The sequence below is a fragment of the Protopterus annectens genome, chromosome 1.part0 (genome assembly GCF_019279795.1).
Source record: "Protopterus annectens isolate FY-2018-M chromosome 1.part0, PAN1.0, whole genome shotgun sequence".
Classification (NCBI taxonomy): domain Eukaryota; kingdom Metazoa; phylum Chordata; order Ceratodontiformes; family Protopteridae; genus Protopterus; species Protopterus annectens.
In genome coordinates this window covers 372,106,974-372,123,273 of record NC_056725.1, presented here as the reverse complement: position 1 = coordinate 372,123,273, position 16,300 = coordinate 372,106,974, and the positions used below count along the sequence as shown (strand labels likewise).

Genomic DNA, 16,300 nt, shown 5'->3' with positions numbered 1-16,300 from the left:
CCTGTTTTTCGTCCCCATTATAAATCATAAAAATATCACCCAAGAACCTAGTGTAATGGATAATCCGGTTGGCAATCTCCTCATTGTTTCTCACAAAATGCCACTCCCAATATGCCATTACTAAGTTCGCTAGACTGGCACCACATGGTGAACCCATGGCTACCCCAACTTTCTGCAAGTTATATTTGTTGTTGAAGGTTATGAAGTTCTGTGTTAGCTCTATGTCTATGAGTTCACATACAAGAGAAACTTCATCCTCAGGTGCTCCTTTACTGCGCATCATATAGCTTACCCATTCCACTCCTTCTACATGAGGAATAGAAGAGTATAGATCTTTTACGTCAACTGTGATAAAATTGTAAATGGGGTTAAACTCTATTGCATTAATGTTTGAGAGGAAGGTTCAGGAGTCTTTGCAAATTTGACTCTCCTGGGTCACATATCTTTTCAACTTTTGATCTATGGGCTGGCATTACTAAATAGTTGAAGAGGTCTATATTAATCCTAGCCTCAATGAACAGGTCATTTAACCAAGATTTAATTCTTGAATAAGCTCTATTAACCTCTGATCTAGAGATTTCCTCATAAGTTTCACTGTTTAACATACTTTCCATCCTGTGGATGTAATCCTCAGTAAACATAATTGCCAACCCGCCCTCCCTTATCGGGTTGCATTACAAGTATCGCTCCCTGTCTTAGCCCTTCTAACAACAATTTTTCATTCTTACTAGTGTTTTGGACAAATATATTCTGCCTGTTGCCTTGTTCTATGGTGCTTCATAAATCCAACTCACAAACTTGCTCGAAAAGATGCAAAGTAGGGTGTAAAGGTGGATAAAATGTACTAGCCAATTTATACTCATTCATGACATTATTGTCTTGACCACATAACACCCTAAAGTTTAGTTTCCTTATGAAAAGTTTCAGGTCTATAAGTGTATTTGCAATGTCCAATTTGCATGAAGGGACAAAACTCTGCCCCTTGGCTAAAAAATCCACCAAGCTCTGTTCAATATTCATCGTTGTATAATTATATATTTTAAAGTCACGGTCAGAGTTATATACGATCTCACAGGTACGTTCAGACTGCTCTTCTCCATAAATTATCTGTGCCTGTTCCTCTTGTTCGTGTTGGTATTGTTGTTCTGACGTTGTGGTCCGGCCCCCCTTCCATTCTGGGGTACTGGATAAGGGCGATGGTTCAGTGCTCTGTTCTGAAAATGTCCTTCCTGCATTGTTTCATTTACCTCATTATTCTGTATTGTTCTACTGTTTGCTATACATGCGCTTCTCCTTGGTTCTGGTGTATTAGGTCTATGGTTAGATTCATCATTACTTTCTACATGTTTACCTGTTATATGTGCAAATTCAACAGTCCCATTCCTATTTTGTAAGGAAGTAGTTTGCGAAGAAGGTGGTTTAGGGTACGCTGTGCCTGTAGAGTAAGTTTGCCTGTCCCTCTGCAGCTTCTTAACTTTCACAGCCTTAAGTTTGACCATATACTGGTCTATGCTTGAATATGTCCTCTCATATTCAAACCTGTATCGCTGAAAAGCTGCATCAGTCTATTACAGTATTGATTTCTGTAGCCTCCTTGACTAGGATTTCAGCATTCTTTTTATAATGGGTGCAAATCAAGTCCAATAACTCTAAACCATGCTAGTTGAATAATTTTAACAGATCTTTATGAAAATCAGACCCTTCTATCAGACTCGTAGTGTATTGCCAACTCCTCAGCCCTTTAGGTACAATACCCTCGCTGATAGACTCTTTAAAGTAATTTATTTCTAACTGTAGTTTTTTGTACTTTACTAACCGGTTGTCAAATTGCTGCAATAATGAAGAAATATCGGCTACCCCTCCAGCTGGTTGCTCCTGTTGGTCCTCGCTCTCATTGTTGAACCCCAGTGACATAGATAACTAATGTTCCAAATTAGGAGCTCCAATAAGCCTTGAGGGTGTTCCGTCGATATTTATTAATCCACTGTTGGTCCTCGCTTCGTTGGAAGGGCTTGTACCTCACCCTGGTTGATCCAAGTTGTTGTTCATTGCTGCTGCTGAATGGGAAGGTTGGGCAGCTTCAGAGGAACTCATTCCATTCCTAAAACTGCTCGGGTGAGCAGTTTCCTGTGTAACCTGCATTTCTGCCCTCGGAGATGCTGATGCTGAAACCAGATTACGATTTGTTGTCCCTCCATTCTGAGTTCCGTTTGATGCATCTAACTTCTTAGAGAGGCTATCCACTCTCTGGGATAGTGCTTCTATAAGTAAAGTCAGGTCTCCTATGCTGTCATTTTGCGAATTTGATGAAGATGTAACCTGGGAGATTTCCATGGCTGCTGCACACATGTAAACACCAGAAAAGCCAAAAAGCTTTGTACAGATGCCTGCCATTTTCCAGGATTGAATGTAGTGTGTATTCTATCCTGTGTATTCTTAAACTGAAAACTCTAGAGAGGTGGGCCCATGAAAAGTGTAAGCGAGTCTATACCCTCTGGTTGTAAGGTGCTGTCATGTGGACAGAATGGGACAGGATAAATTATTTTAATATTTTAATTTTCATCAGAATGAAGACATTAAAAATAAAAATATACATGAAATAAATAATGTTGATTTTGAATTTTAGGCTAAATATTTTAGTAAGAGGACATTTAAGGCATTACTTGTAAAATATTGAAATAAATGTTACAGTTAATAATATGTGGATCTCATAGGGAAGGGTGTCTTTAAATGGAGGTGTGTGTTAAGTGTCACATGATTGATGACTTTTTTTATTTAAACTTTGCATTTGTACATGTCTGTTATCTGAAGAAGTCTCCCTATAAGAAGAGACGAAAAGCGCTTAATAAAACAAACTTTATTTTTTACTTGTGGGTGACCAGTGGAGTGATTTCCTAGCTTTTTTATCCAGTTTGGGTCTTCAAAACAAATATGAGGAAAGAAAAATGTATGCACAAGCCAAGAAATGAATGGCAATTAACACAACAATTAGCTTGCATTTTAATCTCCACTACTGAATGCAAAAAAACAGGAGGGAGAGACTGAATGGTTCAAGATGGAAAACAGCAAAGCCTTAGCAATGAGCATTAACTGTTGCATCAAACATCTGAAATACCTTTCCAGCAAGTCCCTTGTTTCATTGAGAAGTTTTGCAGTCGTAGTATCTTTCTCAGTTATACCACATGCCTGGAAAGCAAGAACAAACAGGAACTGTGAAACATTCAAATATAGATTTTTGCTTTATAATTCTTATGGTTTACTCTACTATTATTTCGCTTGTATGATATTTCTAAAAGTAAAATGCTAAAATTTGAACTTCTACAAACAACCATGTTGAATATATAAAAGTACTCATTAGCTCAGTTTAGTAGATGAATAAAACAAAGCCTTTACTTCAAAATACTAGTTATGGACCAAAATTTGAAATCAAGCTAAGCTCTGTAAGACTAAGAATTATACTGCATTCTAATGTTTGATTATTCTGTAGAAAAGTGTAAGACTCTGGGTCATACCTCTCAATCTGCAGACACTGAAACTCTGGACTAAGGCTGCTGAAAAGTAAAGACATCTGGCCAAAAATATGGAAAGTGGATTAGCATATAATTTGCATATCCTGTAACATATATGACAGAATTTAAAGATCTGTGCCTGTCCACTTCAACAGAAGGACGGATTGTCATGGGAGTGCCCAATTTGGCATCTTAGAAATCTTTCCTAAGCTCAAGATCTACCTCTCACTCGTATTATGTACCTCTCTTCCCTCTAATCTCCAAATCAAGTATGTCAGCTTACATCTTGTGGACTAAAGGAGCAGCAACTCTAAAAACACTCAGTATACCTTACCAACCAAGTCTGAACCTATACTGTCACATGCAGGTCTCCAGTGCTTTCCACTATGTCAGTTGAGTGCAGATAGTATTGCTAAGGAGGAGGAAGGTGGGGGGATGTGTTGAAGTGGATGGATATGCATAATGAAGATCTATTGTGATGGTCAGTACATAACTATTGTGTCTTATTTGATCCAGTCCATCCACTTCAACAGAATGACCTAGTACCAAATTGCACAATTTGGGTGGCATCATAACAAAATGCCAGAAGTAGTTGTGATTTTTACAAGTATTTTAGTTCCTAGGTAAAATGTTTTCACAGGCAGCAATTTCTTCAGGTAAGTACATATTGACACAAAAAAAAACTGATTTTGTAGAATGCCCCTGAAGATGTTTGAACAGGCAGCAATTTTTTTCAAGTAAGCACATACCTCTCAAAAGTCCCAGATTTTGTAGAATTTCACTCATTTTTGCAAGTGAAATCACTGTGCATATAAAACAGTAATGATGGGCATTTTCATCCTGTAGTTAAGTTGCTGTTTAATTTATTACAGAAAATAACATGTTTTGAATTGCCAGCTGCTAAGCTGATAAAAAGTATGTTATACTGAAATCTTCCTGTGTATGGTAGCTAGTGTAATCTGATCTTCAGTTTCTCAAATAGTTTTAGTCAGGAATCTGTTCCACTGTACTTACGCCGTAAACTGTTTTTTCTTGTCCTCGTGTTCCGGGTTCAGGCCCCTAGGCTGTGAGACATTCCCCTGCAGAGATATACGACTGCTGCATATTCCCTGTGGGCAAACAGAAGCAAGCAGCACCATGCTCACAGCTTCAATGAAAAGTATTTGTGGGTAGGAGAAGTTAAGTGTGCTGTGCTTGATGTACACTACATGCTTATGTAAGTACAGCATGCAGAACTGTGCTGCAGCACTGAGGAAATCATACATGTTATTGTAGTCACATACATGTTCCAGTACGGATTGTAGGTAATGTTCCCTAGACACTGTGAAGGGGGTAATTATCCCCACACACACCATTAATAAAGGCAGTGCTCATTGTACACTGCACTTTTACTGCCACTGATATACCCACTGGGCAACCCGTTGCTGATACTTACCATATTACTTGCTGTCTCTTGGTGCCTTGAGGGCCATGGATATTATTTTCCCATGTGCAATTGTTTCGTGATAATGTGGGCATGGCACTGCGTGCTCCTCTTGGCTCAAAAGGAATTTGCAACAGCCATATGCCTGTGCAACTGAATGCCACGTTAGCCACGTGTCCCCAACTAAATGTATCACAAGGAAATGTCTTGCCATCTAGGAGTTTGAACGCCCTGAACTGCTATTTCCCTAGCTCACTGGTGCCAATATGGGTGGTGAATTTGTACCTGTACTGCACATGCAGTCACAGAAAGGAACATGATGGGACTTTCAAGTGCACTGTACGCAGTGAGTATGAGTATATAATTATCCCTTACTGTTGTAGGCAGAACATGATGGAACAACTTTTAACTACTTCTCACTGTGTGTGAGTGTATGCATAAATTTCTGTAGTCATATCTACTATCACATGAAAGTGCAGTTTGGATGACTCTGCCACAACAGCACTGGCAGTTTTTAAACAGGACAAATGATGGAAAGTCTCTCCCATTCTGTGTGTGTGTGTCTCTCTCTCTCTCTCTCTCTATATATATATATATATATATATATATATATATATATATATGTATATCTGTATACACACACACCCACACACACACACATACAGTTTACTATCAAAATGTGGAACAGCACTTACATGAAAAGTACAGTTGTGTACACCTACCATAAATGTAGATGTTCGAGTGTCTTCACTGTTGCAGTCATGACTGTAGGGTTCTCCCCTGCCGGCAGGCAGTACCCGGTCGGCCAGAATCCCAAAGTCTGGGTCCGGCATCGGCTGTTCAACCATGCTCCCTGATGTCAGAGCGCCAGGAGTACAAAGCTGACAGCCGACGGCATGTTCTCCCGTTTTTCTTGCCCCAGATGTCAGGAGTCCCAAAATGAGAAAGGTCCCATATCCTTTGCAAATACACCTCAGAAGAATGGTGAAAAAAGGAACCACACAAAAGTAAAAATAAGAGGGGACAGGAGGGAGGGAAACCCAGACTGCAACAGTGAAGACACTCGAACATCTACATTTATGGTAGGTGTACACAACTGTACTATGTTCATCGTGTTTCACTGTTGCAGTCATGACTGTAGGGTAGAATCCCAAAGCAGAATGAAAGGGAGGTGGTCATAAAGTAGAAGGGGCGGCTAAATGGCCCTGCAAGACTGCAGAAGCAAAGCCTGCCCTAGACTTAGAGTAGAGAGGTAGATTGTAGTGCTTTGAAAAAGTATGCACTGAACTCCAAGTTGCAGCTTCCAAAATGTCTTTGGTAGGAACTCCCCTGAGGAAGGCAGCAGAAGTGGCAGCAGCTCTGGTGGAATGAGTCCGTAGACTCCCTGGGATTTGCTTTCCATGGTGTGAATAACAAAATCTGATTCCATGAGCAATCCATTTAGAAATGGTCTGTTTTGAAATGGCTTTACCTTGGGAACTTGAAGCATAAGAAACAAACAATTGCTCTGATTTTCTGATGTCCTTGGTTCTGTCCAGGTAAAACGTAGTTGTCTGTGTACATCCAAGGAATGTAAGATCCTTTCCCTTTATTTTGAGGAGTGGGGAAAAAGTTGGCAAGTGGATAGTTTGATTTAAAGCCACTTTGGAAACCACCTTAGGCATGAATGTAGGATTAGTCCTCAAAGACACCCTGTCTTGATGAAAAATAATATAAGGTTCCACAGCCATAAGAGCTTGCAACTCTGAAACTCTCCTGGCAGAGGTCAGGGCTAACAGGATGGCTGTTTTCCAAGATAAAAACTTGATGTCAGAAGAGGCAGCAGGCTCAAAAGGAGGTAAGGTGAGCTTTTCCAAAACATAGTTGAGATCCCAAGCAGGAATGGGAGGAGATCTAGGAGGTCTTAAGTTCTTAGCTCCTCTGAGAAACTGTCTCATGAGCTGGTGGGAAAAGATTGGAGGGTCTGTATTATAATGAGCGGAAATAGCAGAGGCATGTATCTTAATGGAAAAGAAAGAGAGACCCTTATGTAAGAGATCTGTCAGGTAAAGTAAAATCAAAGGAATGTTCGGAAGAAGAGGATCAGAATCCTGAGCCTGCATCCAGGAACAAAATCTTTTCCATTTTCCTGCATAAGATTTTCTAATGCTAGGACGTCTGGCTTCTAAAATGACATCCATAGCCTGCTTGGGCAGGAGAGAAGGAATCAAAGACCCTGGAATAACCAGGCCGCCAGGCTGAGAGTGCTGACATGGGAGTGTAGAACCTGGCCCTGATGTTGGGACAGAAGGGTCGGAATCTGTGGTAAGACCCAAGGGGGCTCCAGACATAGTTTTTTCAGAGTGGGGTACCAAAACTGTCGAGGCCAATTTGGGGCCAACAAGATTATCATCTTGGGCTTGTCCTGTTTGATCTTTAATAATACCCGTGGAAGAAGAGGAAGAGGCGGAAAGGCATATCCCGAGAGGTTTCTCCAACTGAATGATAGTGCATCCACTTTCCAAACTTGTTCGTGGAAAGTCCTGGTGCAAAAATTCTGTAGTTGATGATTGAGATGGGATGCAAAGAGGTCTATGTGAGGACATCCCCAGACTGCTGTTATCATCCTGAATATTTCAGTGTCCAGCATCCGTTCGTGTGGATCCGAAAGGTTTCTGCTCAGACTGTCTGCCAGGAAGTTTTGCTTCCCTGGTAGAAACTGAGCTTGAAGGTCCAGATTGCAAGCTTGAGCTGTGTTCCACAGATCCATGGCTAGTCTGCAAAGGGGGTAGGAATGAGATCCCCCTTGCTTGTTTATGTACCACATAACTGTGGTGTTGTCTGTCCGTATCAGTAGTTGTCCTGGTTGTAGAAGATTCCTGAAGGCCATTAGAGCTTTCTGAACGGCTAACATTTCCTATAAATTGATATGCAGATGCTTCTGATCCTTTGTCCAAAGGCCCTGCAGACAGTTGCCCTGAAAATGGGCTCCCCAAGCATAATCCGAGGCATCCGTGGTTAGAATCTGAGTGGCAGGAGGCAGACAGAAGGGTTTCCCTTTGTTTAGAGTACATGCCTTGGACCACCAAAGGAATTCCTTTTGAAGACAAGGCAGGACGGAGATCAGTATGTCTAAACTGTGGCAATGCTGAGACCATACACTTTTTAGGTACCACTGTATTTTCCTCATGTGTAGTCTTGCATATGGTACGAGAAGGATGCAGGAGGCCATGTAACCCAAAGCCTGCAGGAATCTCCTTGCAGATAGCTGAGTTAAAGTTGCCAAGGTTTTGAAAGTTAAAGCCAGCAGAAAAGTACAGTTTTGTACCTACCATAAATGTAGATGTTCGAAGATCCACATTGCTGCAGTCCTTACACTTGGGTAGTCCGCTGTCCTCGGTCGGCCCGAATATCAAAGTATAAGGCTGACGTCGGTCAAGGCGCATTTGACTGACATCAGGACGTCAGGGTACAAATGCGCATGACCGACGTCATATCCTCAGTCTTTTCTTGCCCCAGATGTCAGAAGACCCTAAAAATAAAGGTCAAAACCAAAAGACAGCAAACAACCAACCAACCACCCTTGCACTAACTATATGTACAATATATACAATATACACAATATGTACAACCCAACCCACACAACCACCTCCAACTACAGAGGGGAAGGAGGGAGGGTAAATTGGACTGCAGCAATGTGGATCTTCGAACATCTACATTTATGGTAGGTACAAAACTGTACTATGTTCTTCATCTCACATTGCTGCAGTCCTTACACTTGGGTAGAATCCCAAAGCAGAGGTAAGGGAGGATGGCTAACTACAAGGAAGCAGGAGCTGCCAAAATGCCCTGCAAAATAGCAGTGGCAAAACCAGCCCTGGATTTAGAGTAAAGTGGCAGGTGATAATGCCTAGAGAAAGTATGCACTGAACTCCAAGTAGCTGCCTCCAAAATATCCTTGGTTGCCACTCCCTCAAAAAGCTGTTGAAGTGGCAGTAGCCCTAGTGGAATGAGGCCTAATCCCAGCTGGAATCTCCTTGCCATGATGGGAATAACAGAAAGCAATGCAAAACCCAATCCACTTAGAAATAGTTTGTTTTGACACAGGCTTGCCCTGAGAACTCAAAGCAAAAGAAACAAACAACTGCTGAGACTGCCTGAACCCTTTAGTTCTGTCCAAATAATAACGCAACTGCCTGTGTACATCTAAAGTGTGCAAAATCTTTTCCCCTTTATTTTGGGGATTTGCATAAAAAGTAGGCAAATGAATAGTTTGGTTTAAAGCCACACTAGAAACCACCTTAGGCATAAAGGAAGGATTAGTGCGTAATGATACCCTATCCTTATGGAAAATCAAGAAAGGCTCAACCGCCATAAGGGCCTGCAATTCAGAAACCCTTCTTGCAGAGGTAATGGCCAACAAAAAGCAGTCTTCCATGACAAATATTTCAACTCAGAAGTAGCTGCAGGCTCAAAAGGTTGTAGAGTGAGTTTCTCCAACACAAAATTGAGATCCCAAGCAGGAGTAGGAGCTCTTCGTGGGGGTCTTATATTCTTTGCCCCTCTAAGAAATTGCTTGAACAAAGGATGAGAAAACAATGGTGGGTCGCAATCATAGTGAGCGAAATTGCTGCAGCATGAACTTTAATAGAAGAGAAAGACAAACCTTTGTCTAGTAACTCAGTAAGATATTGAAGAGCCACACACAAATTAGGCTCAGAAACATCAAAATCTTTTGCTGCACTCCAAAATAAAAATCTCTTCCATTTGTCTGCGTACACTTTCCTTGTACTAGGCCTTCTAGCTTCCAAAATAACATTCAAAACTTGCTGAGGAAGTGGAGGCCCACTATGGTTCAAAACAGAATATGCCAGGCTGTTAGGTGCAGAGAGTGAAGCTTGACATTTAGCAAATGGCTGTCCTCCTGCGACAACAGGTGTGGAATCGAAGGCAAAGGCCATGGAGGCTTCCGTACCAAACTTCTCAGTAATGGGTACCAGTGCTGTCGAGGACAATCTGGAGCTATTAAAATCATCCTTGGCTTGTCCTGTCTGACCTTTAGAAGTACCTTTGGGAGGAGAGGCAGAGGTGGAAAGGCATACACATGAAGATTGCTCCAATTGAAAGAAAGAGCATCCACTCTCCAAGCTGTGGGATGAAACCTTTTTGTGCAAAACTTTGGCAGCTGATGGTTTAGTGGAGAAGCGAACAGATCTATGTCTGGAGTTCCCCATGACACTGTCAATTTCTGAAATACATGAGGATCCAATTTCCACTCGTGGGGATCCATAATTGCCTGCTCAACACATCTGCTAAGGAGTTCTGTGCTCCTGGCAGAAACCTTGCCTGAAGATTGAGCTGTAAACTGAGAGCAGTCTCCCACAAAATCATTGCTTGCCTGCATAGAGGATAAGAATGCGTTCCCCCTTGCTTGTTGATGTACCACATGACAGTTGTGTTGTCTGTTAGAATCAACACCTGCCCTGGAAGAAGTAATTCCTTGAAAGCTATTAATGCAAACTGGACTGCTAACATCTCCTTCATGTTGATATGTAGATGTTGTAGTCTGACAGGCCACTTGTTTTGTATCCACTTTCCATTTAGATGAGCTCACCAAGCTTTGTCTGAGGCATCTGTTGTTAAAATCTGACTCGCCTCTGGCCGGGTCACAGAGAGTCCCTTGTTTAGGTGACATTCCTGAGCCCACCACAAAAATTCCTTTTGAATGCAAGGTATTATTTGAATGACAGTGTCCAGATCCTGGCAGTGCTGTGTCCATACATATTTGAGATACCATTGTAGCTTCCTCATATGCAGTTTGGCATTGGGAAGCACCAGAATACAAGATGCCATGAACCCTAAGGCTTGAAGGACTGTCCTTGCAGTCAGCCCGGACTGATGAGATAGTTGATGGAAGTAAAGGGATAGACTCTTTTGTTTGTCCGGGGTTAAAAAGGCCATCTGGGATGCTGTATTCAGTCTCACACCCAGAAAGCACATGTCCTGAGAGGGTACTAGACTGGACTTTATTTCGTTCACAGAATACCCCAGGCATCTTAGCACTGCTATCACATATTCCAAATGATGAAGAAGCTCTTCCCTTCCTTGAGCCAGAATCAGGCAGTCGTCCAAATAAGGATAGATCTGTATTCCTTTTAGCCGGAAGAAAGCTATCACTGGAGCCAGAACTTTCGTGAACACTCTGGGCGCAGTAGATAAGCCAAAGGGCAATGCAGAGAACTGATAGTGAGAAGTCCCAGCTCGAAAACGCAGATACTTCCTGCAACTTAGTCTGATAGGAACATGAAGGTAAGCCTCCTTGAGATCCAAAGTTACCATCCAATGATCTTTGCCCAGCAGAGGTAAAAGCTGCTGCAACGTCAACATTTTGAACTTGGGAATGTCCAGATAAGTGTTGAGGATAGATAAATCCAAAATTGGTCTCCACGTGTTCCCCTTCTTTGGTACTAGGAACAGGCGAGAATAAAATCCTAGGCCCACTACTGGCATAGGGACCGGCTGTATGGCCCCTATTTGGAGCAACAGAGAAACCTGCTTGTGAGCCTCTATTCTTTGTTGAGGAGGAACGTCTGGCATGCCTTTGAAAGGAGGCAAGGTATGGAAATAAAACCTGTAGCCGTGGTGTATGATATCCAATACCCATCTGTCTTGGGTAATTAAACTCCAATTTTCTTTGAAAAGTGCCAACCTTCCTCCCAAAGGTGCTGCCAGACAAGAAGGCTCTGGCAGCTGAAAAGGTAGGTCATTGGGTCTGTTTACGAAAGGACTGACCCCTGCCCTCACCCGAAGACTGTGCAGGAGAACTCCCTGTTCTAGGCCTGAAAGAGCCCTGAGCTCTGCCCCTACCACGTCTAGATCTACCCCTAGACTGGGAATCATAAGAAGGATACATCCACCCCTTAGTAGGCCAATTTCTACTAAACTTTGGAGGCTGGACCTGCAAAAAATCTTTAACAGTCTGCATATACTTAGCTTTGTCTTCCATTTTCTTTAAAACTGCCTCAACAGGAGGACCAAACAACACGTCAGATTGTAAAGGAGCATCTAAAATCCTTGTTTTAACATGTTCAGACAAATTTTGATCCCTTAGCCAGGCGTGCCTGCGAAGAACTGACCCAGTGGCAGCCACCCTAGACGAGGCGTGTACAGCATCAAAACCACATTGCAAAGAATGCTTACCCACCTGTTCAGAAACATGTACTAAATCTTGCAACTCTTTACAATCAATACCTTCTGCCAGAGCATCAACCTTAGACTTCAATTGTGAAAGGAGATAATTTTGGTATTTCAACATGTGAAACTGGCAATTCAAAGCCCTCATAGCAAGAGTGGAAGAAGTATAAACTTTCTTTCCCCATCTATCCAAGGCCCTAGACTCTTTGTCTGCAGGAACCGGATTCTTAACAACAGAAGCCTTAACACCTTTAGGCCCCTGGCTAACAGTTTCTGGGTCTGCCCTAGGACTCTTAAAAAGATACTTATGAGCTTCAGGCACCCTGTAATACCTATCCGGCTTAACAGGAGCAGGAGGCAAAGAATCAGGATTAAGAGAAGCCTCTGTAAAACATCTTCCACTACATCCAAAACAGGAGGTATAGCCAAAGGCCTATGCTGGGGTAAAACAAAAATTCCCTAAGCCTTTTCCTGGAATCAGAGAAGTCCTGACCTTCCCACTTAAAATGCTCCCTCATGGAATGAAGAGTTTCTGAAAAGGAAAAATCCTCAGGAGGAGAAGCAGAAGGAGTAGAATCATCCACATCAGAATCAGAATAAGGAGAGTACTCCTGCAAGTCTTCAGCCGAAGACTCTGAAACATCTGAAGCCTGCTCAAAACCCCCCAGCTCAGGCTCCACCCTAGGTCTCTTATCAGGAGGGCATAGAACCCTAATCAAAGTAATCAAAGCTTCTGCCAGTTTAAGCATATGCTTCTTGGGCTCAGTTCCTGAAGAGGTAGGGTAACACCAACTGGAGCTAAACCTGGCCTGCCCTGGGAGAAGCCTTTGAAACAGAAGGAGAGGGCCTAGCCACCCTAGGAAGGGAGGGGAGTATAGTAACCTGAGAAGCCCCCTCAGCCTGACTTGCCTCCTGAGAGGCCACATCTTGCAATAATAAAGTCTCACCCTGGGAACACAAAGAAACCTCCGGTGGAGCCACCGGCTCCACCGACACCTCTAAAGAACCGGCGTCCGGTACAGACGGCTCTTCTACCCTTGGCTTAACTGCTTTGTCCTTGCGCTTCTTCGAAGAAGCGGGCCGGAGCATCCGACGGCATTTTATAATTGCACTGCTTCCCAAAGACTAACCTTGCACAATCCAACCTTCTCTTTATAGTGTGTTTATTAAATCTAGCACAAGAGCGACAGCCAACAACGTCGTGCTCAGGCCCTAAGCAAGGAATACACAAAGTATGATAATCTCTATGCGGTATCTGTTTCCCACAAGAAATGCAATCATTGACTTTTTCTGACATCCGGTAAATCACTGAGGCAAGAAAAAACTAAAATATTCTAGCGGGTACTTAGCCAACTTTGAACTCGGTCTGAAACTTCGAAATCGAAAAAATCTCAGAACGCCAACCGGCACTTGCAATGCTGCTTCTGCATCGGACCATGCGGCAAAAAAGACTGAGGATATGACGTCGGTCATGCGCATTTGTACCCTGATGTCCTGATGTCAGTCAAATGCGCCTTGACCGACGTCAGCCTTATACTTTGATATTCGGGCCGACCGAGGACAGCGGACTACCCAAGTGTAAGGACTGCAGCAATGTGAGATGAACATCTGTTTTTCGTATGTCAGAAATGCCATCTGGGTTGTTGTGTTTAAAGAAGCGCCCAGAAAAATTATCTGTTATGAGGGTGTCAAATTTGACTTTTTATGTTTACAGTGAATCCCAGGAACTTGAGGAGATTCTGAACAAACCGTAGATGCTGGAGTAAGACCTCTTTGCTGTCTGCCTGAATAAGACAGTCATCCAGATAAGGGTAAATTTGAATTCCCTTGAGTCTGCAGTAAGCTACTACTGGAGCCAGACATTTGGTGAAGACCCTGGGCGCAGTAGACAATCCAAATGGCAGCGCAGAGAATTGAAAGTGCCTCGATCCGGCCTTGAACCTGAGGTATTTTCTGCATTCCTGCCTGATGGTAATGTGTAAATATGCCTCCTTTAAATCCAAAGTTACCATCCATGCATTTCTGGACAGCATTGGAAGTAGCTGCTGTAGAGTAAGCATCTTGAATTTTGGAATCTCTAGAAAGGTGTTCAAGACTGACAGATCCAGAATGGGTCTCCATGAGTTTTGCTTCCTGGGAACTAGAAAGAGCCTTGAGTAAAAACCTTGTCCCATCTCTGAAAGTGGAACTAGTTCTATGGCTTTCATAGCCAAAAGAGCTTCCACCTGGTTTAAGGCCTCTGTCCATTGATGATTTGGAAGGTCTGGCCATCCGCTTGGCCTTGGCAGGGTATGAAAATGGAATTTGTAACCTCTTGAAACCACATCCAGAACCCACTTGTCTTGGGTTATATGAGTCCAATTTCGATGAAAAAGAGAAAGTTTTCCTCCGAGAGGGGCTTCCAGGCAAGAAGTTCCTGCAGCCCAACAGAGGGAGTCATTGAGTCCGTTTCCTATGAGTTTGTGACCTGTCCTCTACTCCCCTAGGGGTGGAAGCAGTCCACTGTCTTGGTCTATAAGAAGCTTGTGTTTGAGGCCTTCCTTGGGAGCATCTATATCTACTCCTCTGAGGCCTGTCTGAATTGGGAAAGGACCAATTTTTTGTAGGCCAATTCCTGCTAAATCTGGGTGGCTGTACTTGTAAGAAATCTTTAGCTGTTTGCATGGATTTCGCCTTGTCCTCCATCTTTTTAATCACCTCTTCAGCTTTTGATCCAAACAAAACATTATGCTGAACAGGAGCATCCAATAATTTAGCTTTTACTTGTTCTGACAAATTTTGTTCCTTTAACCATGCATGCCTTCTAATAACTGTGCCAGAGGCAGCAGCCCTACAAGAAGCCTCCAAGGCATCAAATCCATAGTGTAAAACCATGCTTCCCAACTTGTTCAGTGGCATGCAGTAAGTCATGTAATTCCTTATCTGCACAGGCAGAAATGGAAGTAAGCTTTTGTTTTAAAACAGAAAAGAGAAATTGCTGGTACTTCAGCATATGAAACTGACAGTTTAAAGCCCTAATAGATAAAGTAGCAGAAGTGTACACTTTTTTGCCCCATCTTTCTAAAGATCTAGAATCCTTCTCAGTGGGAATGGGGTTTCTAGCAGAAGCGGCCTTAACTCCCTTAGGACCCTGAGAAATGGTTTCAGGATCAGCAGTAGGGTTCTTGTATAAAAAATGGTGGGAATCAGGAACCCTGTAATATCTATCAGGCTTAACAGGAGCAGGAGGAAAAGAGTCAGGGGTTAAGTTAGCCTCCGAAAAAGCATCATCCACAATATCCAAAACAGGAGGAATAGCCAGGGGTCTATGTTGGGGAAGAAGAAGAAAATCCCTTAGTCTTTTCTTAGATTCCGAATACTCCTGTCCTTCCCAGTGGAAATGTTCCCTCATTTCATGCAAAGTTTCCCCAAAAGAGAAATCCTCAGGGGGAGAAGCTGAAGGAATGGATTCCTCAGCATCAGAATCCTCATAAGGAGGGAAAGAATATTCCTGGTCAGAAGAAGAAACTGAAGAAACAGAAGCCTGATCAGAGGAATCATAATAAACTTCCTGCCTTGGCCTTTTATCTGGAGGGGGATGTGAACCCCTAATCATAGTAAGTAAATCCTCCGCCATCTTAAGTAACTGTTTCTGTGACTTGGGAGCCGGTTCAGAAGAGGCCTGTGTTGCAGTCTTTGATTTGGAAGGAGTCTTTGGCTTTGCCTTTATTAGAAGCTGAGTAGGCCTGAAAACCCCTCCGGAAGCCGGTACCTGCACAGCGGCTCCGGACCCATCTGAAGGAGCATTGTCCGAAGGTCCTGCAATAGAAATATTCAAAGGCCTAGTTGGCTCCTCGTGGGAGTCCGTTTCGGCCATCGCTTCCGAAATGGCCGACGACAGGGGCTGCAAAAGCACCTCACTGACGATGGCCAAACCTGAAGCTGGCTCCGCTTGTGTGATATCGTCAGATTTGGACCTCGGAGGCCTGTCTTTGTCCTTGCGTCGTTTGTGAACTCCGGTAGCCGGAACCGTATCCGACGACATTTTGTAGTTAAAACGCCTACCGAAGTAATGAAATGCAAAATCGTACCTTCGTTTAATTGTACATTGATTGAATCTAGCACAAAACCGACAACTAGCTACGTCGTGGTCAGGGCCTAAGCAAGGAATACAGTAAGAATGAAAATCCTTATGAGGTATTTGCTTCCCACATGA

The 16,300-nt window shown here is 42.9% G+C and overlaps 1 protein-coding gene across 3 annotated transcripts in view; it reads right to left on the bottom strand.

Annotated features, from left to right (window-relative positions):
• The window catches only part of PEX3 (peroxisomal biogenesis factor 3), a 988,587-nt gene that overhangs the window by 160,128 nt on the left and 812,159 nt on the right, over positions 1–16,300 (bottom strand). For all 3 annotated transcript variants that reach the window (XM_044060125.1, XM_044060118.1, XM_044060109.1), the window contains exon 9: positions 3,116–3,186. In XM_044060125.1, coding sequence (XP_043916060.1) covers positions 3,116–3,186 — 71 coding nt within the window. The remainder of the gene's footprint in view (positions 1–3,115; positions 3,187–16,300) is intronic.